At 45.8% G+C, this 22,585-nt stretch overlaps 1 protein-coding gene across 9 annotated transcripts; it reads left to right on the top strand.

Moving 5' to 3' along the window:
- The first annotated feature begins 1,198 nt into the window (after window positions 1-1,198).
- LOC120954857 (trehalase) lies at window positions 1,199-22,516 on the top strand. Of its 9 annotated transcripts, none has more exons than XM_040375129.2 (7): window positions 1,199-1,883; window positions 15,763-15,816; window positions 18,576-18,927; window positions 18,997-20,109; window positions 20,192-20,315; window positions 21,878-21,991; window positions 22,082-22,516. In XM_040375129.2, the coding sequence occupies exons 1-6, from the start codon at window positions 1,783-1,785 to the stop codon at window positions 21,988-21,990; spliced, it is 1,857 nt and encodes a 618-aa protein (XP_040231063.2). In that variant the 5' UTR covers window positions 1,199-1,782; the 3' UTR covers window position 21,991; window positions 22,082-22,516. The 9 variants fall into 9 exon arrangements, with proteins under 9 accessions (XP_040231063.2, XP_040231064.2, XP_040231062.2 ...); XM_040375128.2 differs by lacking the exons at window positions 1,199-1,883; window positions 15,763-15,816 and adding exons at window positions 7,222-7,377; window positions 16,967-17,246; XM_040375126.2 differs by lacking the exons at window positions 1,199-1,883; window positions 15,763-15,816 and adding exons at window positions 7,222-7,508; window positions 16,967-17,246.
- The last annotated feature ends 69 nt before the right edge of the window (window positions 22,517-22,585 follow it).

Genomic DNA, 22,585 nt, shown 5'->3' with positions numbered 1-22,585 from the left:
CGGAGATTCTAAAATCGATTGAGAAAATCTTGAAATGTTCTTTATCAGTCAAATTTATCTGTAGTTAGTTATACATTTCATCCTTTCTTCCCACTTCTATTATTGCTTTTCTTTCCTTTTTTTCTTTTTCAAGCTTATAAGAGTATCTTATCGTATTTAGTATACTTTACGAACTATAATATTTTTATTTGTTTTCATTCTTTGCATTATGTTGAAAAGTTGTTTATTATGATTTTGTTTGACATGTTGCTTTATCATATTTATAATGTATTTGTATTATTTTTCATTGTTCTCACTTTTTCTCCATTTTCTTATTTGATATGCTAAAAACAACATGACTTTGATAAACCCCACTCTGTTAATTGAACACAACAGCAGAACGCGTGCAAAACCTTTCAAAAAACACACTTCACACCCCTCATGTCGCGCAACATCCACGTTGCATTGGCCACGTGCATGCAGCAGCACGATAAATCGCGCGCGCCACTGTATGTGTCGTATCCGTCTGATATGTCGTTTCGTTCGCCGTTTTATATTGGCGGCCTTCAGCACCAAAACATATGCTCTGGCCCCTCATCTCCGCTTCGGCTTCGGCCGGTCGTGGACATTGGCTATGGCGGGGACGCGCCGACTCTTAAATAACCCCCCAGTCCAAGAACGGGGACGGCGAACGGGGGAATGGCTGCAAGGGAACGAACATATGCGAGCAGGCCAGGCGGGGCTCGGTACGATTTCGCTACAATATCGTGTGTACAGCACTGTGCAGAAAAACAGCAACAGGGCGGCTATGTGTGCGGGTCCAGCTGTGCTAACAGTTTGTGATAACGGGGTATTTATCTTTCATTTGCTGTGTTGGCAAATGCATGTATAATAGCTTTACTTTGCTTGTAAGTTGAGCGTTTTATTTCGGTTTCTAAATTTGAATTACATTCACTGTGAAGGAGTTTCCTGTTAGTTTGTTAGCCATTTATTGTGACCATCCCTGTACGCGCAACACGATACGCTGGTCGGTATCGTACCACCACCACGAACGTGCGCACCGACCTCGTCTGACTCGACGGCATGGTTGGTCTTTGCGCAAAAAAAAAAAAACCCGAACATAGGGGGTTATTACGCAGGGGATGGTGGTGTGGTGGGCGAGCGAAAAACAAAGGAAAAATAATATAAAAATCTCGTCGAGCTCCATGCCGAACGGTTTAGTTCGTTTCGATCGTTTGCCGTTTGCGCTTCGCGCTCGCTTCCGTTGGCCATTTCGTTTGTCCTTTTCTCCTCTGTTCCGTGAGGAGGCCGATTGTGATTGCGTGTGGTTTCCATATTGTTTTTCAGAGCCACAAGTGCATTGAAGTGAAGAAATAATAGATAAAGACTGAAAATACGCTCAAACCAAACCGAAAACCGAATTTAATCTCAAAACAAAGCATTCTCGAATTTTACGAAAACTCCAGTGCAACAAGTGTGTTTGGCCGCATAAAAAAGTGGCTGCTGCAAACACCAAACAAACAACAAACCCTTCCCGGAAAAACACCCGACTTTGTTTGCGGTGGATGTACAGTACTGCATAACAGTTTTTCGCGCACGTGGACGTATGCGTGACGTTTGCCGTGACGTTATTACTTTTCAAATTCGCCAACAAACGGCTGTCAGTGTGTGTGTCTGTGTGTGCATAGTTTGAGTGTTTGAGTGTGAGTGTTTCCTTTCGGAAGTGAAAAACACCGGCCAACTAAGAGGCACAAAGCGCGACAGTTAGAGGAAGCTTCCTCGCCGAGCAGTTGAACAGAACGCATGCGTTACGGTGCGTTAGCGGGTGTTACAAAACGTTTGCTGCAGACCAGACACACGACAGTTGTTTTTCACGTCGCCTACTCCAACCGCAAAATGTCCAGGTGAGCTTCTACTCTAATCTGCCAATCGTGTTCATCTCACACACGACCTCATTTTGTGCATTTTCGTCATTCAATTACCATATGATTGGTTTGGTCGGGTTTTTGTGGAAGAGTTTCATGCGATCGGTTGCATCATTCCTTTTTGGTGGTGGCATACGAATTTGTGATGGTGAATTCCTTCCTGTCTGCCGTTACGTACGGATGTGTTTGTGTTTGTGTACGATGTTCAGAAAGGAAGCGAGATGCTGCTACCGCCACCATTGCTCACACTGACCCTGAACCGGACAGTGAATGTCACATCTAACCCGTCGGGTCTAAAATTAAGCGTCGCAAACACCTGGGCGACCAAGAGACGCAAAGAGTGCGACACACCCGGCACAGTTATTTATGCAAATCCACCTTTCTAGACAGTGGTCGTGGGACAGTTCCCCGCTTCTGCCAAGAAGTTCTGTTAAAATGTTGCCCCAATCGCCATTACGCACACGAGTGCCACGAAAGCCGCCAAAAAGCAGAGACCGGGAACGCGATCTTTCGAAATTCACGAGCACGTGTTTGTGACCGTTTTTAGGGGTTTGGGCCGTGCGCGTTTCACACACGATTCGCAACTTGCGCGATATCTCACTCCTCGACGCGCGTATTAGTGAAAGGAACGGGTTTTTTTAGGGGGCGACCGCGTTCTGTAACTGTTTACGCGCTGAGCTTCACGTTTCGCGCGACGCTTGGGTCATTTTCATTGACCTTCACGCGCCGGCCGACGGAGCCGTACACCGGAGCGCTTCCTTCGTCTTGCCTATCAATGCCGCTAATGCGAAGTTTATTACGCGTCCTCAATTTTTGCAACGCGCAATGTGTATCTTAGTGACTATCAGAAAAACAATTGCTGCTCATGCGTGTCAACATCAGCTCGACATTTTTGTAACATTGCGAATTGCCCTTCCTAATACCGCAGATGCCGGACGGATGCCAGCGATTGGATAAGTTAAAATTAACATTAATTAATCCATCACGAGATCACGACGATCACTGGCGATCGTTGTTTGTGATCTGTTTCCTCTTCGTCTCTTCGTCGTTCCTCCTTGTAACACAAAACGAGATCAATCTAGAGATGGATGACTGGCGGCGGCGGCGGCATCCGCGCACTGCATCCTTCACTTCCTGTTTACCGGTGCGAACGTACCGGTTCAAGGCTGGATGGATGGTTGGGGTGGGGAGTCCTCTTACCGTAGATTCTAGAGCACTAATACCTGCCTATAGGTTGTATTTAATGGGGTAATTTGCAAGATTCAAAGAATGATCAGGGTACATCGATTGTGTTGCCTGAAACAGAAGCTATAAGATGTCTTCTTGAAGCAAAATTCACCTGTTTTGTATTGCCTTTATACTCCTGTACCATTAAAAGACTTCTTTTTGGAATCGGTTGGTCGTTGTTTACCTCTTTAATTGGGTATGACGCAGCTTAAAATAAACAAAACAAACAAACAGCATCGGTTGGGGCAAGAATCGACGAATTGTGAGGACTTATTCGAGATGACCCACCTCACTAAGTGGGCCTTGTTTGCAATATTTGTTTGTGTGTTAATCGCAGGTCGACTTAATGTCGACATTAATCAGTTTGAACAACATCTATTTTGCTAATCCGGTTCGAAGGACTAAAACCAATTAATTTTGCGAATATACACTGCGTTATTTTTAATGGGTTTTTATACGATTTTTATAGATAAAATGTCCCTTATAAGTTATCTTTTCGAGTTTCGCACGACGACATTATCTCATTTGACACGTTCGTCTGAGAGGATATTAAAATGAACCATCCTTCATTCGCAAAACAGTGATGCAATAAACGTGCCACGTTACGTACAAAAACACTTTGCGCGTCTTTTTTGGATACAATTCTTACCGTTTCGAATTTGGTAACGAATCGATTTTGTGTTGCTGGCTTATCACAAAAATCCAACAGCTTATCAGGTACCGTGTGTTTGTGATTTGTTTTACAACCTGCTCCCGCAGAGAGGGGCTTGTCTGGCCGCCTTCCTCGGAAGGAAATTGCTTCATTCACCACGGAAGAAATGTGCCTCTGTCATTGGTCTCGACGCTTAGTCACTTTGATTTACCCATTTGCAAAAGAGAGGCGGTAAAAGCCCCAACCATATGGTCATTGAGACCGTTCTTATCAGTTAATGTGTCGTGGCACGATAGTGACGTTTGCAATTTATCTCCATCTCTGCTGTACTTTACACCTTTCGACGTACCTTAGGTTGCTTATTTTATCGTATAGGGGAAGATACTAAAAAATTTTTTGGTCATTATTTTCAACGTATTACAAATAAAATTTAAATAAAAGTCAACCAAAGTCCAACAAAATTTCCAATGGAAAAAAAAACTCTTCCTCGTACCTCTTCTTCACACTCGTTCCATTCAATAACGCGAATTGAAGACGTAAATCCCCGTCACGTGTATGTAAATATCGACGCTTTTTGCTAGCATACCGATGACGCAATTCCCCTCACAAACCGAAGCGCGACAATGACGCACACAGGAGGAGCATCACAATTTGAACAAACCAATTTCACCAAATGACACCGGCAAATTTAACGCCGACAAAGTATATCTTCATGTTTCTCCTCCTATAACCACCCTATCAAAACTGTCATCTTTGGCTGCTGCGCAAAAGCGCACCGCGCACTGGCAAAGGAAGCGCACGACGCGCTGTAAATTGAAAAGTACGTCACTTCCGGCACGCAGGAATCAAATCCCGCTTGGCAAGCGGTCTGGTGGTGAATATTGGGCGTGTGCTTTAATTCAATCTAGCCACTTTAAGCCGGATCATCCGCAGTGCACAGTACGCGCATTGCCCGATCTGACGTGCGTCTGTTGTAATCCTTGACCATCAACGAGCAAAGAGTAGCGCGAGCTGTATGGTTCAATGGCCGCCAAAAATAGCCCCCGTACTGTATAAATATTTAGTTTTTTTTTAAAGCTGAGGTGAAGGAAGGGAGAAGCCGACAAGCAATGTTTAGGGGTATTTTCGTATGCGTTGTATTCTGCACAGAAACAACCGCCCGGCCGGACGATGATTCTATGTTGCCGGCGGCTTGCAACGTTGCGTTTGATTCGTGTGCGGTTCGTGTCTTGGCTAAAGTCGACAAACGCTGTCTCAAAGTGGTGGACGTAAATATAGGACTTTTTTTAAAGGTTTTTTCCAATATTAGCCGGCATCGAGAATAAATGAACACTTTTTAACAGTCGTTTAAAGTTCATTTTGGTTCAACCGAGTTCATTTGTTGTTCATTCCTGTTAAAATAAACGACCGTCAAAACAGTTAACGACTGCTCGATATCGCATATAGGCAAACACGGGGAAAAAATCGAGCAGTATAATTAAACGACTGTTAATTTGTATCGCATACGCTCTTGACAGTCGTTTGTTTAACGGCGGCATTGGACCAGTCGTTAAAATTAACAAATGAACTCAATGCGTTCGCGATGCCACATTCTAGCTATTTTTAACGACTCTGGTTGATTTTTAACGACTGTTAATTTTAAACCAATGCTTTCGCGATGCCAGCTATTGTTTTTATACATCAAGCAAAATATGAAAACATTTTTTTAGTATTAAAAAAAAAACATATATAAACATATGGTATAGGTTCTACACCTTTGCCGATACGTGACATCCGACGCAACATATAAACGTTGCACTGTGTTGATGCTCAGAAATGCGTATGTTTTATTTTACTTCTTTATTTTCATTAGATATTCCACAAAATGTGAACTTTGTAGATCAACACAAAGTTTGTTTAAAGGTATTTGAACCTCACGGCAATAAATGTTATAGCTCTCAATTCGCCATTTAATGTTTCTAGCTTAATACCAGCTCAACAACCACACCACAGAATGTCACAGTTCGTTGCCTTTAGCTGCCCTTGCCGGTGTGCAGATTGGCCGACCTTCATCATCTAACAGATCAGCCCATCGGTCGTCCCTGACCATCAACAATCTCGTCGTCTGGCTCGTCTGTGCGCTAAACGCTCTCTCAAACTCGAAACATTAAAACCGGTTCAACGGTTTCCTCAAATCGTTCCCAAAACATGAATGCAGAACAGTAGCGCCCGGATCAATGACCGCTCCGATTGCCAAACGTGCCAAAGCGTACAGGATGCGTATTCGCGATGTTTACAAGCGCGACAACACGCAACTGCCACTTCCTTCCTGTTACTGTGCACGATTTAATGCTCGCTCGCCCGAACAAATTCCTACCCCGAACAGTTTGAAGCATTCTGTGTGGCAAGGGAGAGGGGAATTGGATGGTAGAAGTAGTATCAGTATCACACAGTCAATTAAACGCGTCGGACCCCAAACAGATTAGCGTTTGGCGTGCGTTGATGCTGAGAGGGTGAGTGGGTATGGGGAGCGTTGAATTCCTATCAATTGCTTGTCCGTCCCTCTCGTTTTTGCTTCCCTGTGTAGACGACTCATAAAGCTGTAGCTGTCTCCGTGCACTCGTAACCTAGTACAGTGGGTGTCGTAAATATATAATCGACAAATATTTCAACAAATAACATGAATTTTGTATGTTGAATTTTAAAGCCAACTAAACGACCTTCGTTTAGAAACACTATATAATATACTTCAAAACATTAGCTACTAATTACTGTATGTCGGCTACATTCCATATCACTCTGCTTTAAGTCGACTTTGCCGCTTGTTTTTCACCTTTTTTAATATTCCTCCCATTTTTTGCTTAAACGAACATCCTCCTCCGGTTCAACGAAACGTTAACGCTTGACTTATCTTTATTACCTCCAATTGTACTTGCCGTCGCCATCCTCCACCACTTCCAACCCTCTCCCAAAACCAGATCGATCACTTTTCGTCACCCTTTCACCGCCTCGGAACACCTTCAAGGGCTCCAATACAGGCACAATTTGCACTGCACACACTGTTGAAAACGCGGCTACTCTATCGCGCTTCTATTGGTTGTCTAGTCCGGTGGGCAACAACCCCCCCAAACCTCACCCCTTCCATTCCTTTCCTCTAGTTGTGGCAAATCGGTCCATGTTTGCGTCCGCGGTTTACATTGAGAATGTGGCGAGACAAAGCCACCAGTAATCAGCAGTCAGTGCGGCGAGATTGTGCTGCACACGGGGGTAAAGCAACCCCTCCGACTATCACACACACACACATGTAAAGACACTTTTACACTAGAGGGAGTTGAGTGTCCCACGCCATACAGTCAGCACGGGGGTAGTGCATTCCCCTTCTCCGCGCTGTGGCGTTCGTCGTCGCCACAGCGGGTTTCACTTGCGGCACGAGCGCACGGAAGCCGCTAGGTCAGTCCGTCAGTAGTGCGAGTCGCAGGCAGCGTGCGAAACACCCCCTTTCGGCGTAAAATCCGCAACTTGCGCCTTCTTTGCTGCTACTGCTGCGATTCCACACACACAGAAAATTGCGGTCGCCTGATCGCCAATTTCAGGCGCATTGCAAGACACTTTGTGGTGGGTGACGGTGACAACGCGCAAAAAGAGAGTGAGAGAAAATCGACTCACACCCACCGGCTGCTGTTGGTCGGTGACGTAGTGTAACTGTGCCAAAGCGTCATTCTTCGACTAGTGGTGGAGTGCTTTAGGTAGTGGATCGCGTTCCTGTTTTGCGCGTTTACGCTAGTGAAGACGTCGCGCTCCCATTGCGTCACCTAACGATCGCAACACGTGTACGATTTCCCGCGCAAAAGGTGCACGTTTTCCCGAGGGGGCGTGTGTACGATTGTGTGTGTGTGTGTGTGTGCGTGTGAGTGTTTGTAATAGTGCGATTGTGTTAGTTGGCCATCATTTGTTGCACCATTTCTACTGCTGCACCGTTTTGTCCCGTCGGTCGCTGGTTTCGTACGTGGTTTTGTTGGGGAATTGGATTGGATTGGACGCTCCAGACGCTGTGGCCTTATCCACCGTCGCAGGATTTCTGCAGACGACGACCGTTTTGAAAGGGGTGCTGTGTTTGTTTATCTTTCCGTCACTCGTGGCGCGCTGAAATCCGAGAACCATTGCTGAGCAGGGTTGCGCAAAAAAAAAAAGAAAATCCACCTCACTTTGCAACACGAAAGCAAAAAAAAGAGCCGCCCGCAAACAAGTGAGAAGGCCACGGGCGGTTTGGAAATGTCACTTCCGTTTTTGTCTTTTTTTGTTTTCGTATTGGAGTTGCGGTTTTTTCAAGCCCTAAGCTCAGATTGCCCAGTGCCAGTTGCTCGTGTGCACAGCCCGGCCGGCTGGAGCGCGTGCCAGTTCGTTCTCGTGAACTGGAACTCATGTCCGGTTCGTGTCTTGGGCAGCCTTGAAGTACGTGAAAGTACCGCGACCGCGCGTTCTTATCGGTAACAAATCGCGCTGCTCTCGGGCCGCTGTCGTGCTTCGGGGGGGAGGCAGCTCGCGTTCGAGGAAAGAATAAAAATCCCGATTACACGATTTTTCAATTCCTTCTAAGCCTGTATCTCCCACTGTGGCTGGTCGGCTGATAACACTGGTTTCTGATCTCGGCAGGGCTTCTGTTTCGAGATTCACATAATTGCCAAGCTGACGCTGTTCCTAGCTGCACTGCATCACAGCGCGAAGGGTGGGAAAGAGTGCGGTATGTACGCTGCTTGCGTAAGAGAACAATGGAACAGTCAGGCCACCCCTCTGGTGTGGTGCGATCATGTGCAACTGCACATGGAGAAGCGTCTGTTGGGCGGAAGTTGTCAACGTCATGGCATGGTGATTTGATGAGGCGATATTAATCATAAACATACAGCGCACTTGCAAGCAAATCATTCACAAAGCTCCATTACAGGGGCACAATTCCGTTAATTATTGATGATCTTTAAGTGAGGGGATTTGGCTCAAACAGAGAAGACGAACCCCTGAAATAAGCTCGTGAATTTCTTTTGTTTTTTGACCTCAACAAAACGAAAATTGATTTGTGATGTAGTTATCATTTGATCGTCCTTTCGATGAGAAAAAAGCAAGCTGAGAAAACCCATTGTTTCGCTACCGTTATAAGCGCAGACCCCCGAGGGGGTGAAGTAAAACGGTTTGATGCAATAATTATAGACCGAGACTAATCCCGCGAAACACATCACGCAAAGAAAAGATGCTAGAGCTGCATCGTGCCGTGACGAATCGTTGATCGGATCGCAACAAAAGGTCGGTTGCAGAAAATTGAATTTTAATCATTCGCCTTCTACCCTTGCATATCATGGAACCGAGTGTGTTGATCGTGGCGAGTATTGGCTTGGCTTTTATTGCTACTTCAATTCTTTTTGTGAGTGAGAAAAATGCTTTAATCGAAGCTAAACACTAAAACAAGATTAAACTCAATATACATTCTTATTTCAGCAGCAAATTTTCTAATTTTCCAAGCTAGACAGTTTTCGAGCTGTTTTGAATTTTCCACTGCAGCCTCAACGACTTTTTCGAGCAGCTCAAGGTACTTACCGAAATATGTGACGCCTGGGGATAAAACAATAGCTTTATTACTGTTTTTAAAACATACAAATTATTGTGAATATGATTCAAACTCTTTGAAATATGAAATTATCTGAAAACGAAAGCATTTTCCGCCAATAAGAGGAATAAAACCGCTTCAAAACCGCAACGGTTCGTTTGAAATGACAACTGACAGCAGAGTGACGTTCTGAAGAATGCTCTTTGTTTACCTTCGCTCGCCGTACGCGTACATCGTCAGCACATTTTTCGACGGTGTCCCGTGAGCTGGTGTAACCCGGAGCAGTTGGCCGCGAAATATAACCACTCCGGAAGCGTGGTGTGCTACGTATCCTGTGCCGACACAGACATCGGGCCATCCCCAATCGGTGGTAATTCGGGAAAGGGCCACAACTTTCCTTGATCGCCTCCCCCGGACGTCTGGAGCGATGTCGACGCAGTGATCGTTCACCAAAAGCACACCCGTTTCCTGGTTAGATTGAGCCACCATCGCTCTGGGTAGTACAGTTTGTGGTGGTGCTGTGTAAAGTATTTCCTTCAAGTGATACTTACTCCCATCGACGGAAGAGTGGCCAAAATGTTCTGCTAGACCGAATACAGAACGACAGCGTCGTGTGGACGTTGAGACAGAGCTAGGAACGGCCATTGCGGAAGCACAGTACCTGGTATCAGTGCCCCCCAACACCTTTGAGGCAGAAGCATTGAACGGATTGAAGAAGAAACCACACCGAACCACAATGTTGGTTGCAAGCAAACCGGGGCCCATCCAGCGCCTCCTAGACAGGTATTGTTTAGCTAATGTACAACGGCATGAGAAACATTTCCTTTTAGGTAACTTCTCCACTCACCCATCGCTGAAGCTACGATGCCTTTTTCAGTCTCACCACAGAGTCATGTTCGCGAATCGATTGACCTTTTCCCCCCTGTTCGGTAAAAGAACGCCAAAACAAAACAAACAACCCCAAAAAGAAAAGGTGCAAATTTGAAACCGGTACGGGATCGTCCTCCTCCACATCCCGAGCCTGGGAAGAGGTCGCCGCGTGGTCACGTCCTCTGCGTGTTAACCTCACCTGATGTGCGGTGGATCTGATGTAGCGAATTAACAGCCGAAACCTGTCAGCCGAAAAGGAGTCGCAAAAAAACAAGCAATATTTATTATCATCACGATCGTAACGGTGATGTGTTGAACGGAGGGGAATTTTATAGTTTGTTTTGCCTGTCCGTTTCGACATGGAGGAGAGGCAATAAAAATGCTTGCAAAAATTGCCCATTAATTTTGCAAACGCCAATCCGTACACGCCGATTAACCACACTGATAAGCCAGAAAACAAGGGTTAACGAGTTAGCGAAGGGACGCAAAAAAATTAAGACATGTTCTTTTGTCTGATGAGCGTTCTACAGCAACAGCAAAAAAAACACGCCTCCAAACACGCTTTTAATGAGATGCACAAAAACGCGTATCGCCTGTCGGGTCGAGCGAGAATTGGCGATGGCGCAGGCCGGGGTTTGGTTTTTGTGCGCTTTAAATTTATTGCAAATACTTTTATGGCAATTATTTAATACGCGGTGTCGTGTCTCGAGTGCTCGGTCGCTCCTACCCTTGGCCGTGGGATCGTTCTTGGCCTTCGCAACGTGATCTTGAGCGTTGAATGTGTCAAGATAAGCCACCACCATCATCGCCAAGCTGCCACGGGGGGGGGTTAGTAGCTACCATTGCCACTACGAAAAGCGGGTTATGGGCGGTGTCCTTCGAGCAAAGCTTGTATTGGAGGATGGTAAATATACGTACAATCGGCATACAAAATGTTGGGAGCTTCTATATTCGATTCGACACCTGTTAAAGTATGAGCCGACGAGCAATCGTCGAGTCGTTGCGGCACGGCACAACGTACGCCCTTGATAACGAACCTTATCGACCAGGGGAGGCGAATTTTTCGGCTTTCGTGCAATCCGTGTACGAGCGATCGTGTGCGAGCTACGTGATAAGGGTGCGTACGTCGACGATGACTGCGCAGTTGATTGCAGCAAGACGCTACATACAGAGAGAGAGAGAAAGAGAGATAGAGAGAGGGAAGTTGTAAACAGCCTTGCCCTTCCCAGTCTCAACTTCTCTAATCACACGTGTGCGCGCGCCAGATCGATGATCTCCGCGCAAACGCTTCCAGACGCGTACGATTTTGCGATCATCTCTCTTATCAGCCAAATCGATCGTACGTGTGCGTCATTCTAATCGCTCTGTTGCGAAGAACGTGATTAGAGAGTAGGACCATCGAGACTGGCCATGCTTAACCATCCTTCTCGTCCAGTTGATAGCGAACGGTTGGCGTGTGAAGAATCCGTGCCAGCTCTCTCTCCGTGACATTAGAATGTATCTGATCACTAGTAAAAGTTTGCAATTGCAGTGAAAACAATCCTCCACAACGTTATTGTGAAGCAAAGCTGCTTTTCCTCTGTTGTTCTGGTAGCAGGATGGCAGTGTTTGTATTACGCCCTGCGCGCCAGTTCGGTTGGCGGTGGGACAACCTGCTGTCGACTGTGGGTTCCGCTGTTTGCACAGCTGGCGGCACCTTGAAGCCCTTGGCCTCCGGAACCGGGACACAGCGCCGAACCTCGTGCAATGTCAGTGTCAAGCTGCGGCAGCCCACGCTCTGGGAGTTGATGAGGTAAGGGCCAAAATTGCCAAACGAAATCAATTCGAATGTTTCAACGCGACTTGCTGAGAGTGATTGCACACAAAAACCCGAGCATAATAATGAGAAGTGAGATGTGGTTGATGGAACGGTAAGTGCAAATGCAATCGAACTGCAACTGATGAACATTGCAACACGCCGAGCACGTGTTGCTTGAGCAGGTGTTGGTGCGCAGACCCCCCCGATCAAACGGTGTCGTCTTGGCAACTGTCGACAGGGCTGTCAAACGCCTGCTTACGTTCCTGCGGAAGAAACGTGTCAAGGGTTTCAACTTCCATCATTAAAACAGTTTATTGTGGAATTTAATTTGCACTCCAACCTTGCCCTAAAATTCCCAATGTACAAACTAGTTTTAGATAAAAACAATGGCACACTAATTCCTAAGTGCACCACCACCGCTTTTCTGTTATCTTCCACCAAGGGGGTTTACTTCCGGTCTCGTTCCTGCAGGGATGAAGGGAATTTAATTGCACCGACAGAATGTGATTGTGACTGCATTAATCAGAACCACTGTAAAGTACCGTTGATAGCAATCAGTTGTGTCTATTTTAACATTCTTTACAACCGAAGCTTATAAAAAACAGGGTAAGCCCTACGCACACTACTTAACACCTTCACCGCAATGCCGTTCTCTACGCTTTCTAGCGGAACAACGTGGTAATAGCGCTAGAGAGAGAAAAAAATGGCAACTTTAATATTTCATTTCATTTCATTTCATTTCATTTATTAATACAATATCCGCCATCAAGGCTAAATAAGGCAGACTTAAAACTAAATAAACCCTAACAAATAAACAAAATAATTCATGAAAAACTAAGCCTAACTAAACTAGTCTAGACCTAGCAAAAAAAATTAAAGAAAAAAAAAAACAAAGGTAGAGCGTAGAGACTATCAAAACTTAATGAAACTTAGAAGAATAATTAAAGAGAATTAGAAGAAAAAATACGGTTACGGAAAGAGTTGAGAGAGGAGTCGAAATCAAAGAGATAGTAAAAGTGGTTAAACAACCTGAAACAGGATAGAATAGGATCATTGAAAGTATAGAGAGTATGACGTGTTTCAATTGACAGAGGATCACGAGGACGAAGGGAACGAGAGGGAACATACAACGAGATGGACGAGAGTAAATCAGGAGCATCAGTATCAGAAAGTAATAAGCCACCAATAAAACATGCCTGAGACACTTGGCGGCGGAAGCTTAAAGAGTGAAGATTGAGTAACTGCAATCGCGTTTCATAGGGAGGTAGTGAGGCAGCACCGAACAAACGACGAAAAGCAACCCTGGTAAAAAGGCGCTGAATGCTTTCAATTCTCGAACAGCCATCAATAGTAGGAGGATTCCAGATGATGCTAGCATATTCAAGAAGAGGCCTTACCAGAGCACAATAAAGGTTTCTTAAGAAGCTTTGATCTCTAAAAATAGAGGTAAAACGTAAAATAAACCCAAGAGTTCGATTAGCTTTTAGTAGAACCTCATCAAGCTGCAGTTTAAGGTTAAGACGACTGTCGAGTATAATACCAAGGTCACGGATGGACAAAACACGAGAGAGAGACGAGTTAGAGAGAGTATAGTTAAATAAAATAGGAGAAAGAGAGTGAGAGAAAGAAATAACAGAACATTTATCAGGGCACAAGCGAAGTAAGTTGGATGAACACCAATGAACAAATGCATTAAGGTAATGCTGAAGACTCAAACAATCAGAAGAAGAGGACACAGGTAAAAAGATTTTGATATCATCCGCATAAAGGAGATGACCATCAGGAGGTAAAACATTACAGACATCATTGATGAACAAAGAAAACAGAAGTGGACTTAGCACACAACCCTGAGGGACACCTGACGTACAAAAAAACTCCTCAGATAAGTACGACCCGGTTTTAACCCTGCAAGATCGATTACTTAAGTATGAGGACAGCCAGCTAATAATGCCATCACCAAAACCAAGTTTGGATAGTTTAGCTAATAGTAAAGAGTGGGGCAAACTATCAAATGCAGCATGAAAGTCAGTGTATATTGCATCAAGTTGGGTACCTGCCTCAAAAGATCTGAAAATATTGGTAACAAAAGACATGAGATTAGTAGAAGTAGACCTACCAGGCATAAACCCATGCTGTGTCAAATATTGAGTAGCCGAGTAGCAGCGTGTCCCCGGACCCCTGTTACTATACAAAAACCACCTAAACCACCAACCAGTATGTGAACAAGTGTGCGAAAATGGTGGAACTGGTTAGAACTGGTCGATTTGCTTTTATTTTCTCCCCGCTGCGCTTGGTTGTGGCACCTCGGTGTGCCGGCGACAAAGATAACAATAATTGGCAAATTGCACCTTTAATATACCAGTCGGGGCGCAATCGTGTGCTCACTAACACACCACTAAACCGAGCTGCCAGCGCTACGTCATCGTCCAAAAGGCGTCCAATACACGGTGTCACCGTGCCAGTGGTTTGTTCGTTCGTTCGGGTGCTTTTTTGCGTCCTCTCCTCCATTGCCAGCGCAAATACGCTTATTGGCGGTTAAGAGGGGGAGGGAGGGAAGGGCAATCTCCCCCGCCACTAGTCGCTGCTATCTGGCCAGATATTCCGCGTATCAAATACGTATTGTGGCTCGCGCATCGTACTGTGGCGTTAGAGAAGCGCACTCCTTCGTCGTTAGTAGTAGATCCCCCATCCCGTTCGCTCGGCTCAGCGTCCGGGACGAGTCTTTATAAAACGTTTGGGTGCCAATTTTGCCCAATTCATTTACGTACGGACCGCGCGACGGAGAGCATCAGCTCTTTTCTCTCGCGGCTAAAAACGCGGTCCATCGCGGCAACAAATTCGCTCCAATCGTGTAAGAAGGTGTGGGAAGATTGCGTTTGTGAGTGTTTGAAGGATCAGTTAACGCACTGCATAGGGATCAGGATTAGTGGGGTAAAGGAAACGGGAGCTTTAGTATATATTGTTGGCATCAGACAAGTCCTCTATCCAGCAAACCAGCGTGTTATTATTTGCGGACAAAACGGTGCCGTTATCTAGTGCAGTGTGTGTATGTGTGTGTGTGTGGTATTTGTGTGAATTTTATTAGTCATCTTCATTCCAAGATTGGTTGTTACGGAGTAATTTAGTTTGTAATTCTAGAGCTGTGATAGTGAAGAGGGGCGTATTTGTAGTGCAACAAGTGTAGTTGGGAATATTGCGCAATTGAAAAATGTTAAATTGTGTGGAAAAATTGGGATGTTGACTCAAAAGACGTAAAAGAAAAGATGTAGCCCAAAAATAGCTGATGAACAACAACTGTGTGCCCAAACCGTTTCATTGCCAGTGCCAAGAAGAGCCGCTTCGTCTGTTTTGCCACCTGCTTTGGCCTTGTGTCAAACTGCAAAGCCCTCCCCCCAAGTGTGTTTACACGATCGTTGTCGGTCTGTTTTTTGAAGAACGTAGCACTTTACCTTCCAGAACCTGTTGACCGATATTTCCCGACCAAACCACCCATAACACCCACAGCCCGTTCGCCTCATCTTCACTCCATATCATTCCGACCACTCGAACTTTGTCACATTCTGCCTCTTGATCTATTTATTTTAAATCAACAATATTGTCTATCTTTTTTCTATTTAATTTCACTTGACCCGCGTGTCCTCTCGAAATTCAAAAACACCTCAACGATGGATCCCTTTCGATCGTCCTTTTTTCCGTCCTGTTACGTACTATCTTCCCTCCCCTTTGTTTGTAACAGCCAACCCAATACCACTTCCGGTAGCTCCTCCTCTTCCGGTAAAATCACCAACCGGTAAGCTAAAAATGAGTCAAAAAATGCTTTTATTGTTAAAGTGACTTGCTCTGCATTGAAAATCATCGTTTGAATTCACATTTCATGTAGAGATTCTGCCTACACATCGTTAGATTAACTCCATTCCAAATCCAGTATGATGTTAACGCATGGTTTGGGTCCGAAATTGCTCCTCTCACTTCTCTTTTTCTATCATTCGTTCAATTGAATGCTGCTCGGACATGACGCTTTTTATTTTGCGCAGATATGACTGACAACAATCACTTTCGGGCTGTATCATATTGTCGCTCTATCAAAGCGGCATTAGATTTGATTGCATTGTTTCTCCTCTAACGTTATAACGGACTGATAATGTGATGTTACTAATAATAGCTTTTATCGTAATTGATTGATTAACGCTCCCTATCACTTATCGCAGTGTGTGTGGCAGATTGTAACTGCTTTTGTATGAAGGTTTCTATTTTTATCGTTTAATCTCCTTGTGTTGCATAACTGAATAATTAGTAGCGATTTCTAGGGAATTTTGTGACAAATTAGTTGTGGCTATTTCTGTGTGCGGATTTTGCAAAATTCCCTGTGATTTTTTTACTGTCCATTTTACCCCCATCAAACCACACGACGACTTCAAACTTCCCACCGTAATCCTGTTTAGGAGTCAGTTTGTGCTTAGCATACCTTTTCCCACTGCACTGTGGTTTTAAGGTCGCTAGCACCACTTGGTGATGATGCTCCTCCGCTTTGACAAGACCCATTGGGACTTCCCCCGTTAACGAGATGTGTTACCCGGTTACCGCGGTTACCACACACGGGTTAATAGACTTTACTGTGCGCGGGTTTGGGGAGGGGAAGGGGGGGAGGGGGTGGCGTCACGGAAGCAGCGAGCGCAGAACCTTACCACCCGGAAAGTCCACCGCGAAGGCTGATGCGGTTCGTGCCTGCGATGCAAAGTCGGTTGCTTCCCTGCCGCCTTCTCCCTTTTCAGTGCTCGGGGGGGGGGGGGGGTTCTGCTCCTTCGAAACACGGTTGACAACGGCGACGACGGCGGCTCTCTTGGTACTGGGACAGATGAAGGGTAGCGTGTTGCATTCCAAATATGTCATCGTTTGCGTTGTGTTGCTTCTCTCTTCCCTCTGTGCTGTGTGATGTTAAGGTCATTCGAGTCGCCAGAACCATACTCCACAAGCCCTGTGTTGTGTGCTGTTCTAAAGCTCTTCCTCCTCGCTCTAGCATACTATAGTGGTAGTGATGTTGCAAACGCGGCAACAACCAGTGACCGTCCGAAGGCGGCCGTATCCGCCCGCAGTAGTTGTTGTGATAGTTGCATGCTGGTTAGTACCGGCCACCGTACGAGCCGCAGCCCTCGTAGCTAAGGAAGTGCCCTATATTGTCGACAATCGGCAGCAGGAAACGCTCAAACCGTCCTGCGAAAGGTAAGATTGGTCTGACTGTGAAGTGAGTGAGCGCAGTTTAAAGTTGGTTGTGTATAATGTAAAATGTAAACCGAAATTTAATGTTAAGCACGACTTGTAATTACAGAACTTGACAGAAAAAAACAGCTTTCCACGTTCCGTGGCACGCTCTCGGTTAATTGGGCAAGCAGCTTGCAAAGGCACGCCAATCCCATTTTCCAACCTTCTCGAGACGGAAAATTAAAGATGCAAATATTGAAACACGAACCCCGAGCTGGCGAGTTACCGATACCGAATAGATAATGAAGATGCTAACAGTAGGAATATAAAACGGAACATAAACGTTAGGGGCCACTGCTGCTTGCATATGCAGTTAGAACGGAAAGGAAAGCACGTTTATGAGACTATGGAAAACGATCAGGCCGGTTTTTGCACGTGTTAAAATCGATAACATGTTATGGAATTTATTTATTTAAATAGGAATAGTCGTGTGCCGCATTGCTATTTAGACAATGAACATGAAAAGATGCAAAAATATGATCGTCCTCTGCTCTGCGTTAACATGTTCCCTGTCTGGCGCTACATTGATATTCACATTTCAACCAATGATGTAATACGCGTGTTGTCCTCTGACGCACTTATGAAATGGAATTGTTTTTCAATGTTCAGACATAGTAGAACATTCTTGTAAATTGTTCCAACACATCTCCAGCTCCAGTGCTTTCCATTTCCAACCCGCATCAACACGCGCCCCATCATCAGTAAGGTTCGTCGCTTAACCACACAGCACCCTTTTATTCGATTCACGTGTGCCCTACCCACACTTTGATGTGCAAAAAAGTGTTAAAAAAGCTTTTAAAAATAAAGCACTCAAACATGAAGTCAAATCAACCATCGGGAGGACCATATCGGAGCAGGAAAGTGTAAAGTCATGGGATGAAATGAATGTCCATTGTTCCAGATTGGGGGCCTCGGGCGGGCGTCGGGATGAAATCAAAACACTTCCGATAATGTGTGTCTGTTTTTTTTTATCGTACAATGAATTGGCCAACAAGTGATGTAAACACAAAGTATTGACATGTGTATTTCTTATCGCTTCTCTGCTGGAGGGAAATCGACATTAAAACGGAAGCCTCACAAGCGTGTCGTCACGTTGTCGCCAATGAGCTGGTTGCAGTTTTGAGTTTGTTTTCGTTTCTTCCTTTCAGCAATGCATGCGGAGGGGTGGATAGATCCTCAAGCATGCCATGACAATGTCAATGCAGTCCACCGTGACAACGCGACGCATCTCAAAATTAAAATGTCCATGCTAATTGTCGTTCTTTTTTCTACCCTCTCTTCCCTGCACAGTGAAATCTACTGCCATGGGGAGCTGCTCAAGACGGTGCAGATGAGCGAGATCTATCCCGACTCGAAGACGTTCGTCGACATGAAGATGCGCAAGTCGCCGAACGAGACGCTCGACTCGTTCCACGAGTTTATGGTGGCGCAGGACAACAGTCCGTCGAAGGCGAAGCTGAAGGAGTGGGTGGAATCGAACTTTGAGAAGCCCGGGGCCGAGTTTGAAAACTGGACGCCGGACGACTGGACCGCCAGCCCGAAATTCCTCGCGCGCATCAAGGACGAAGATTTGCGCGGTTTCGCCTCCGAACTGAATAAGATCTGGCACTCGCTCGGCCGTAAGATGACGTCGGATGTGGCGGTAAGGATGCTTCTTGCTCTTTAAGTTGCGCAAAAGTCGGATAATTTCAATTTTCCAATTTGCCCACAGCTCAATCCGGACCTCTACTCGATCATCCACGTGGACCATCCGGTAATCGTGCCGGGTGGGCGGTTCCGCGAGTTCTACTACTGGGACTCGTACTGGATCGTCAAGGGGCTGCTGCTGTCCGAGATGTACAGCACCACCAAGGGCATGCTGGAGAACTTCCTGTCGATCATCCAGCGGTACGGGTTCATCCCGAACGGTGGCCGCATCTACTACAGCATGCGCTCGCAGCCGCCGCTGCTGTGCGGCATGGTCAAGTCGTACGTGGACGCCACCAACGACACCAAGTTCGCGATGGACAGCGTGGAAACGCTCGAGCGCGAGTTCCAGTTCTTCATGAACAACTACGTGACGGAGGTGAACAACCACCAGCTGGCGACGTACGGCTACAAGTCGAGCGGGCCGCGCCCCGAATCGTACCGCGAGGACGTGCTGAGTGCGGCCATCTTCCAGCGGGAGGAGGACAAGCAGGACTACTACTGCGAGCTGAAGGCGGCCGCCGAAAGTGGGATGGACTTTTCCAGCCGCTGGTTCATCAAGGACGGCACGAACGCGGGCAACCTGACCGACCTGAAGTGCCGCTCGATCGTGGCGGTCGAGCTGAACGCGATCCTGTACTGGAACGCGCTGATCATTGCCGAGTTCTACGGCTACCGGAACGACATTGGCTCGATCGCGAAGAAGGAAGAGTACCTGGCCAAGGCGGACGAGCTGAAGAAAGCGATCAATGCGGTGCTGTGGGATGAGGCGGAAGGGGCGTGGTTCGATTACGATCTGATCAACAAGAAGCTGCGCAAGTACTTCACACCGACCAACCTGTCGCCGCTCTGGGTCGGCTGCTACGCTCGGGAGGACAAGGAGCTGCCGAAGCGCATCCTGGCGTACATCGACCGGCTGCATCTCGACCGCTATCCGGGCGGTGTGCCGAACACGCTGCAAAACACCAACGAGCAGTGGGACTTCCCGAACGTGTGGGCCCCGATGCAGCACATGCTCGTGATGGGGCTCGACTCGCTGGACAATGCGGAAGCGAAGGAGCTGGCCTTCAGCTGGGCCCAGCGCTGGGTCCGGGGGAACTACCTGACCTTCAACAAAACGCATTCCATGTTCGAAAAGGTAGCTGTGTGGTGTGGTGAAGCGATCCGTTCATCGGTGAAGCATCTCTTTACTAACTGCGTCCTTTTCCCTTTTACGACAGTACGATGCGCAAGAGCTCGGTGGACATGGCAGTGGGGGTGAGTACGAAGTCCAGACCGGCTTCGGCTGGACCAACGGTGCCGCAATGGATCTGATGAACAAGTACGCCGACAGACTGACGACAGGTGCGATCGAGTGAACGCGGGAGTTACCGGAGGAGGAACGCATCTCATGCCACCATTCTTTCTAACTCACTTCCCTCCGATTTTTAACCATTAATGTGCCGTTGTATGTGTCCAATAGTTCCCATCTACAGTGTGTGTGTGTGTCTAGCGACAAAAGCGCGCTCAAAACCATTCATTTATCATTGAATATTGGTAAAAACAAATGACCAGATTGTCGCCAGCACACATCGCGAAAGGAATGCTACATGGCCACACAATTTCGGCACATTCGAGAGAATGGAGTAACGATTCATTCGACTCATCGACACTCGCATTTCTTTATGTTTGTTACTTGACCGTTTTGTCATTGATTTCCATGTTTATGTTTCTATTAATACTACCAGACAAACGACGATCGGTTTGTGGTTAAATGCTAGTTTTAAGGGATAGTACAAAGCAGCAGCAAAAAGGCAAAAAACAGGCCACAGGCCGCCCGGGCGTTGTCTGTTCACTTACGCTCAGGACGGTTGGTTGTGTGTTTCCCGGAACAAATTTAAACGACAAGCCGCCTATATCCTATTTATTTGACAACAATTACAAGCTCAGTACAGCGACTTGTTAATCGAGACACTAATCGAGAAAAACACTTTTTGTTTTTTTGGCTCCTTTTTGTTATAATTTCCTGATGCGGTTCATGAACCTGGAATGCGAACACGGCGAGTGTGTGAAAGGGTGCACATGAATTTTATTTAAAAACTTAAAACACATGTAAGCGTGAGTGCCAGAGTAGCAAGCAAAACCAGAACAGTAAAGCAGAGCAGAGTTTAACTAAGCAGAGGTCCTTTCAGTGTGTGAACGCTTCGTAAAGGGGAAAAGCAACTAACGAAAACCGCCAGCATATAGAGTGTAGAGTATTTTAGAAGCAGATGTGATAGTTCCGACAGAGAAAAACGGTCAAATTTTAACAGAAAGCCAGGCCAAACGGCGGTACCACAACGAACGGGAAGAGACAACCGTTTTTTTTTTTTGATTAAAAAATAATCAATCCTTCCTGAACTTAGCACAAAGCAAACTACAATGGCGGTTGAATTGTTACTTGCCCAAAAAAGGTTTCAAGGTTTGATGAAAACAAATCAGTTGCAATGTAGTGTGTGTGTAGTGGTAGTACTGCTATCAAATAAAAACGAGACACAATTGCAAGAAGCTAGTGAAGAATTGTAAAAAAGGCTAAATTGGCAAATTAATTCCCAGTGACCCACGTTGAAGCACCGAAAACGAAACATCCCATCTGTTTGTGTGTTCCATCGGCGAAAGTAACTTCCGTCCATCATGTGTGTGTGTGTGTGTGTGTGTGTTTGTTCCGTGCACTTCTTCTATTGCAACTTCTATCGGTTTCGTTACGCACGTACCATGTGATGTTCAAAATTCTTCCCACAAAAACAGCACGCAAAACTCATCGTCTTCGAACATGTGTCTGTAAGTGTTACCTTCACTTTCATTTGGGTCCCTCATTAGTTCGGTGTGCTTCCGGTGAGCTTTTTAAATGTGAAATTTAATGAACAATACCACTTGCTTTGTTGTAGTGGATGCTGCGGAACAACCGGAAGACAATGGAAACGGTGCGCTGGTAGCATACTCCATCAATACCGGCATTATTGCCACACTGTTAGCATTCTTCGTTGGAGTCTTCGGGTGAGGTAAGTTAATAGTGAATGTTTAAAGACATTAAATGATTAAATTTGTTGAATAAATTAAATAATAATTCTCTTTTTCTCCCCCCATTTTAGCACATTCACACACGTACCCTCGTGGACCGTAGACGCTGAACCATCATTTCACCCGTCAACCCTTGTCTCTGTTCAATGTTTAACCGCACTTCGATAGTCATTCGAACGCTGTGGCACGTTGAATTTGTGTCTCAACGTGTATCGCGCCTCCTCGAAGCGTGTGATAACGAAAAGGCAAATCTAACACTCTCCCATTAAACCATTCCAACGAGAAAACGTGTAACCTATGCCATTGTTTTTTACGTGTGGCACATGGAACTATCAAGTATTACAAGTATGGAAAGCGAAATAGGACGATGATCATGCGTCCGGTTTTCCATCAATCAGCATTCAGGACGAACCCCATCTGTTGATTAACGTATTATGCACGGAACTGAAGCTACTAAAACTTATCCATAAAGATATAATGTGCATCTCACATGCATATCATAGTGATGCAATGTGTATCCTGATGGAAAGAAACTTCCTTGATAAACTGTTTATCTTTTTCTCTTTCCCCCCTGA

Source organism: Anopheles coluzzii, chromosome 3 (assembly GCF_943734685.1).
Source record: "Anopheles coluzzii chromosome 3, AcolN3, whole genome shotgun sequence".
NCBI classification, from domain to species: Eukaryota; Metazoa; Arthropoda; class Insecta; order Diptera; family Culicidae; genus Anopheles; species Anopheles coluzzii.
The sequence above is the reverse complement of the archived record's forward strand: the minus strand, read 5'-3'. Positions and strand labels throughout refer to the sequence as shown.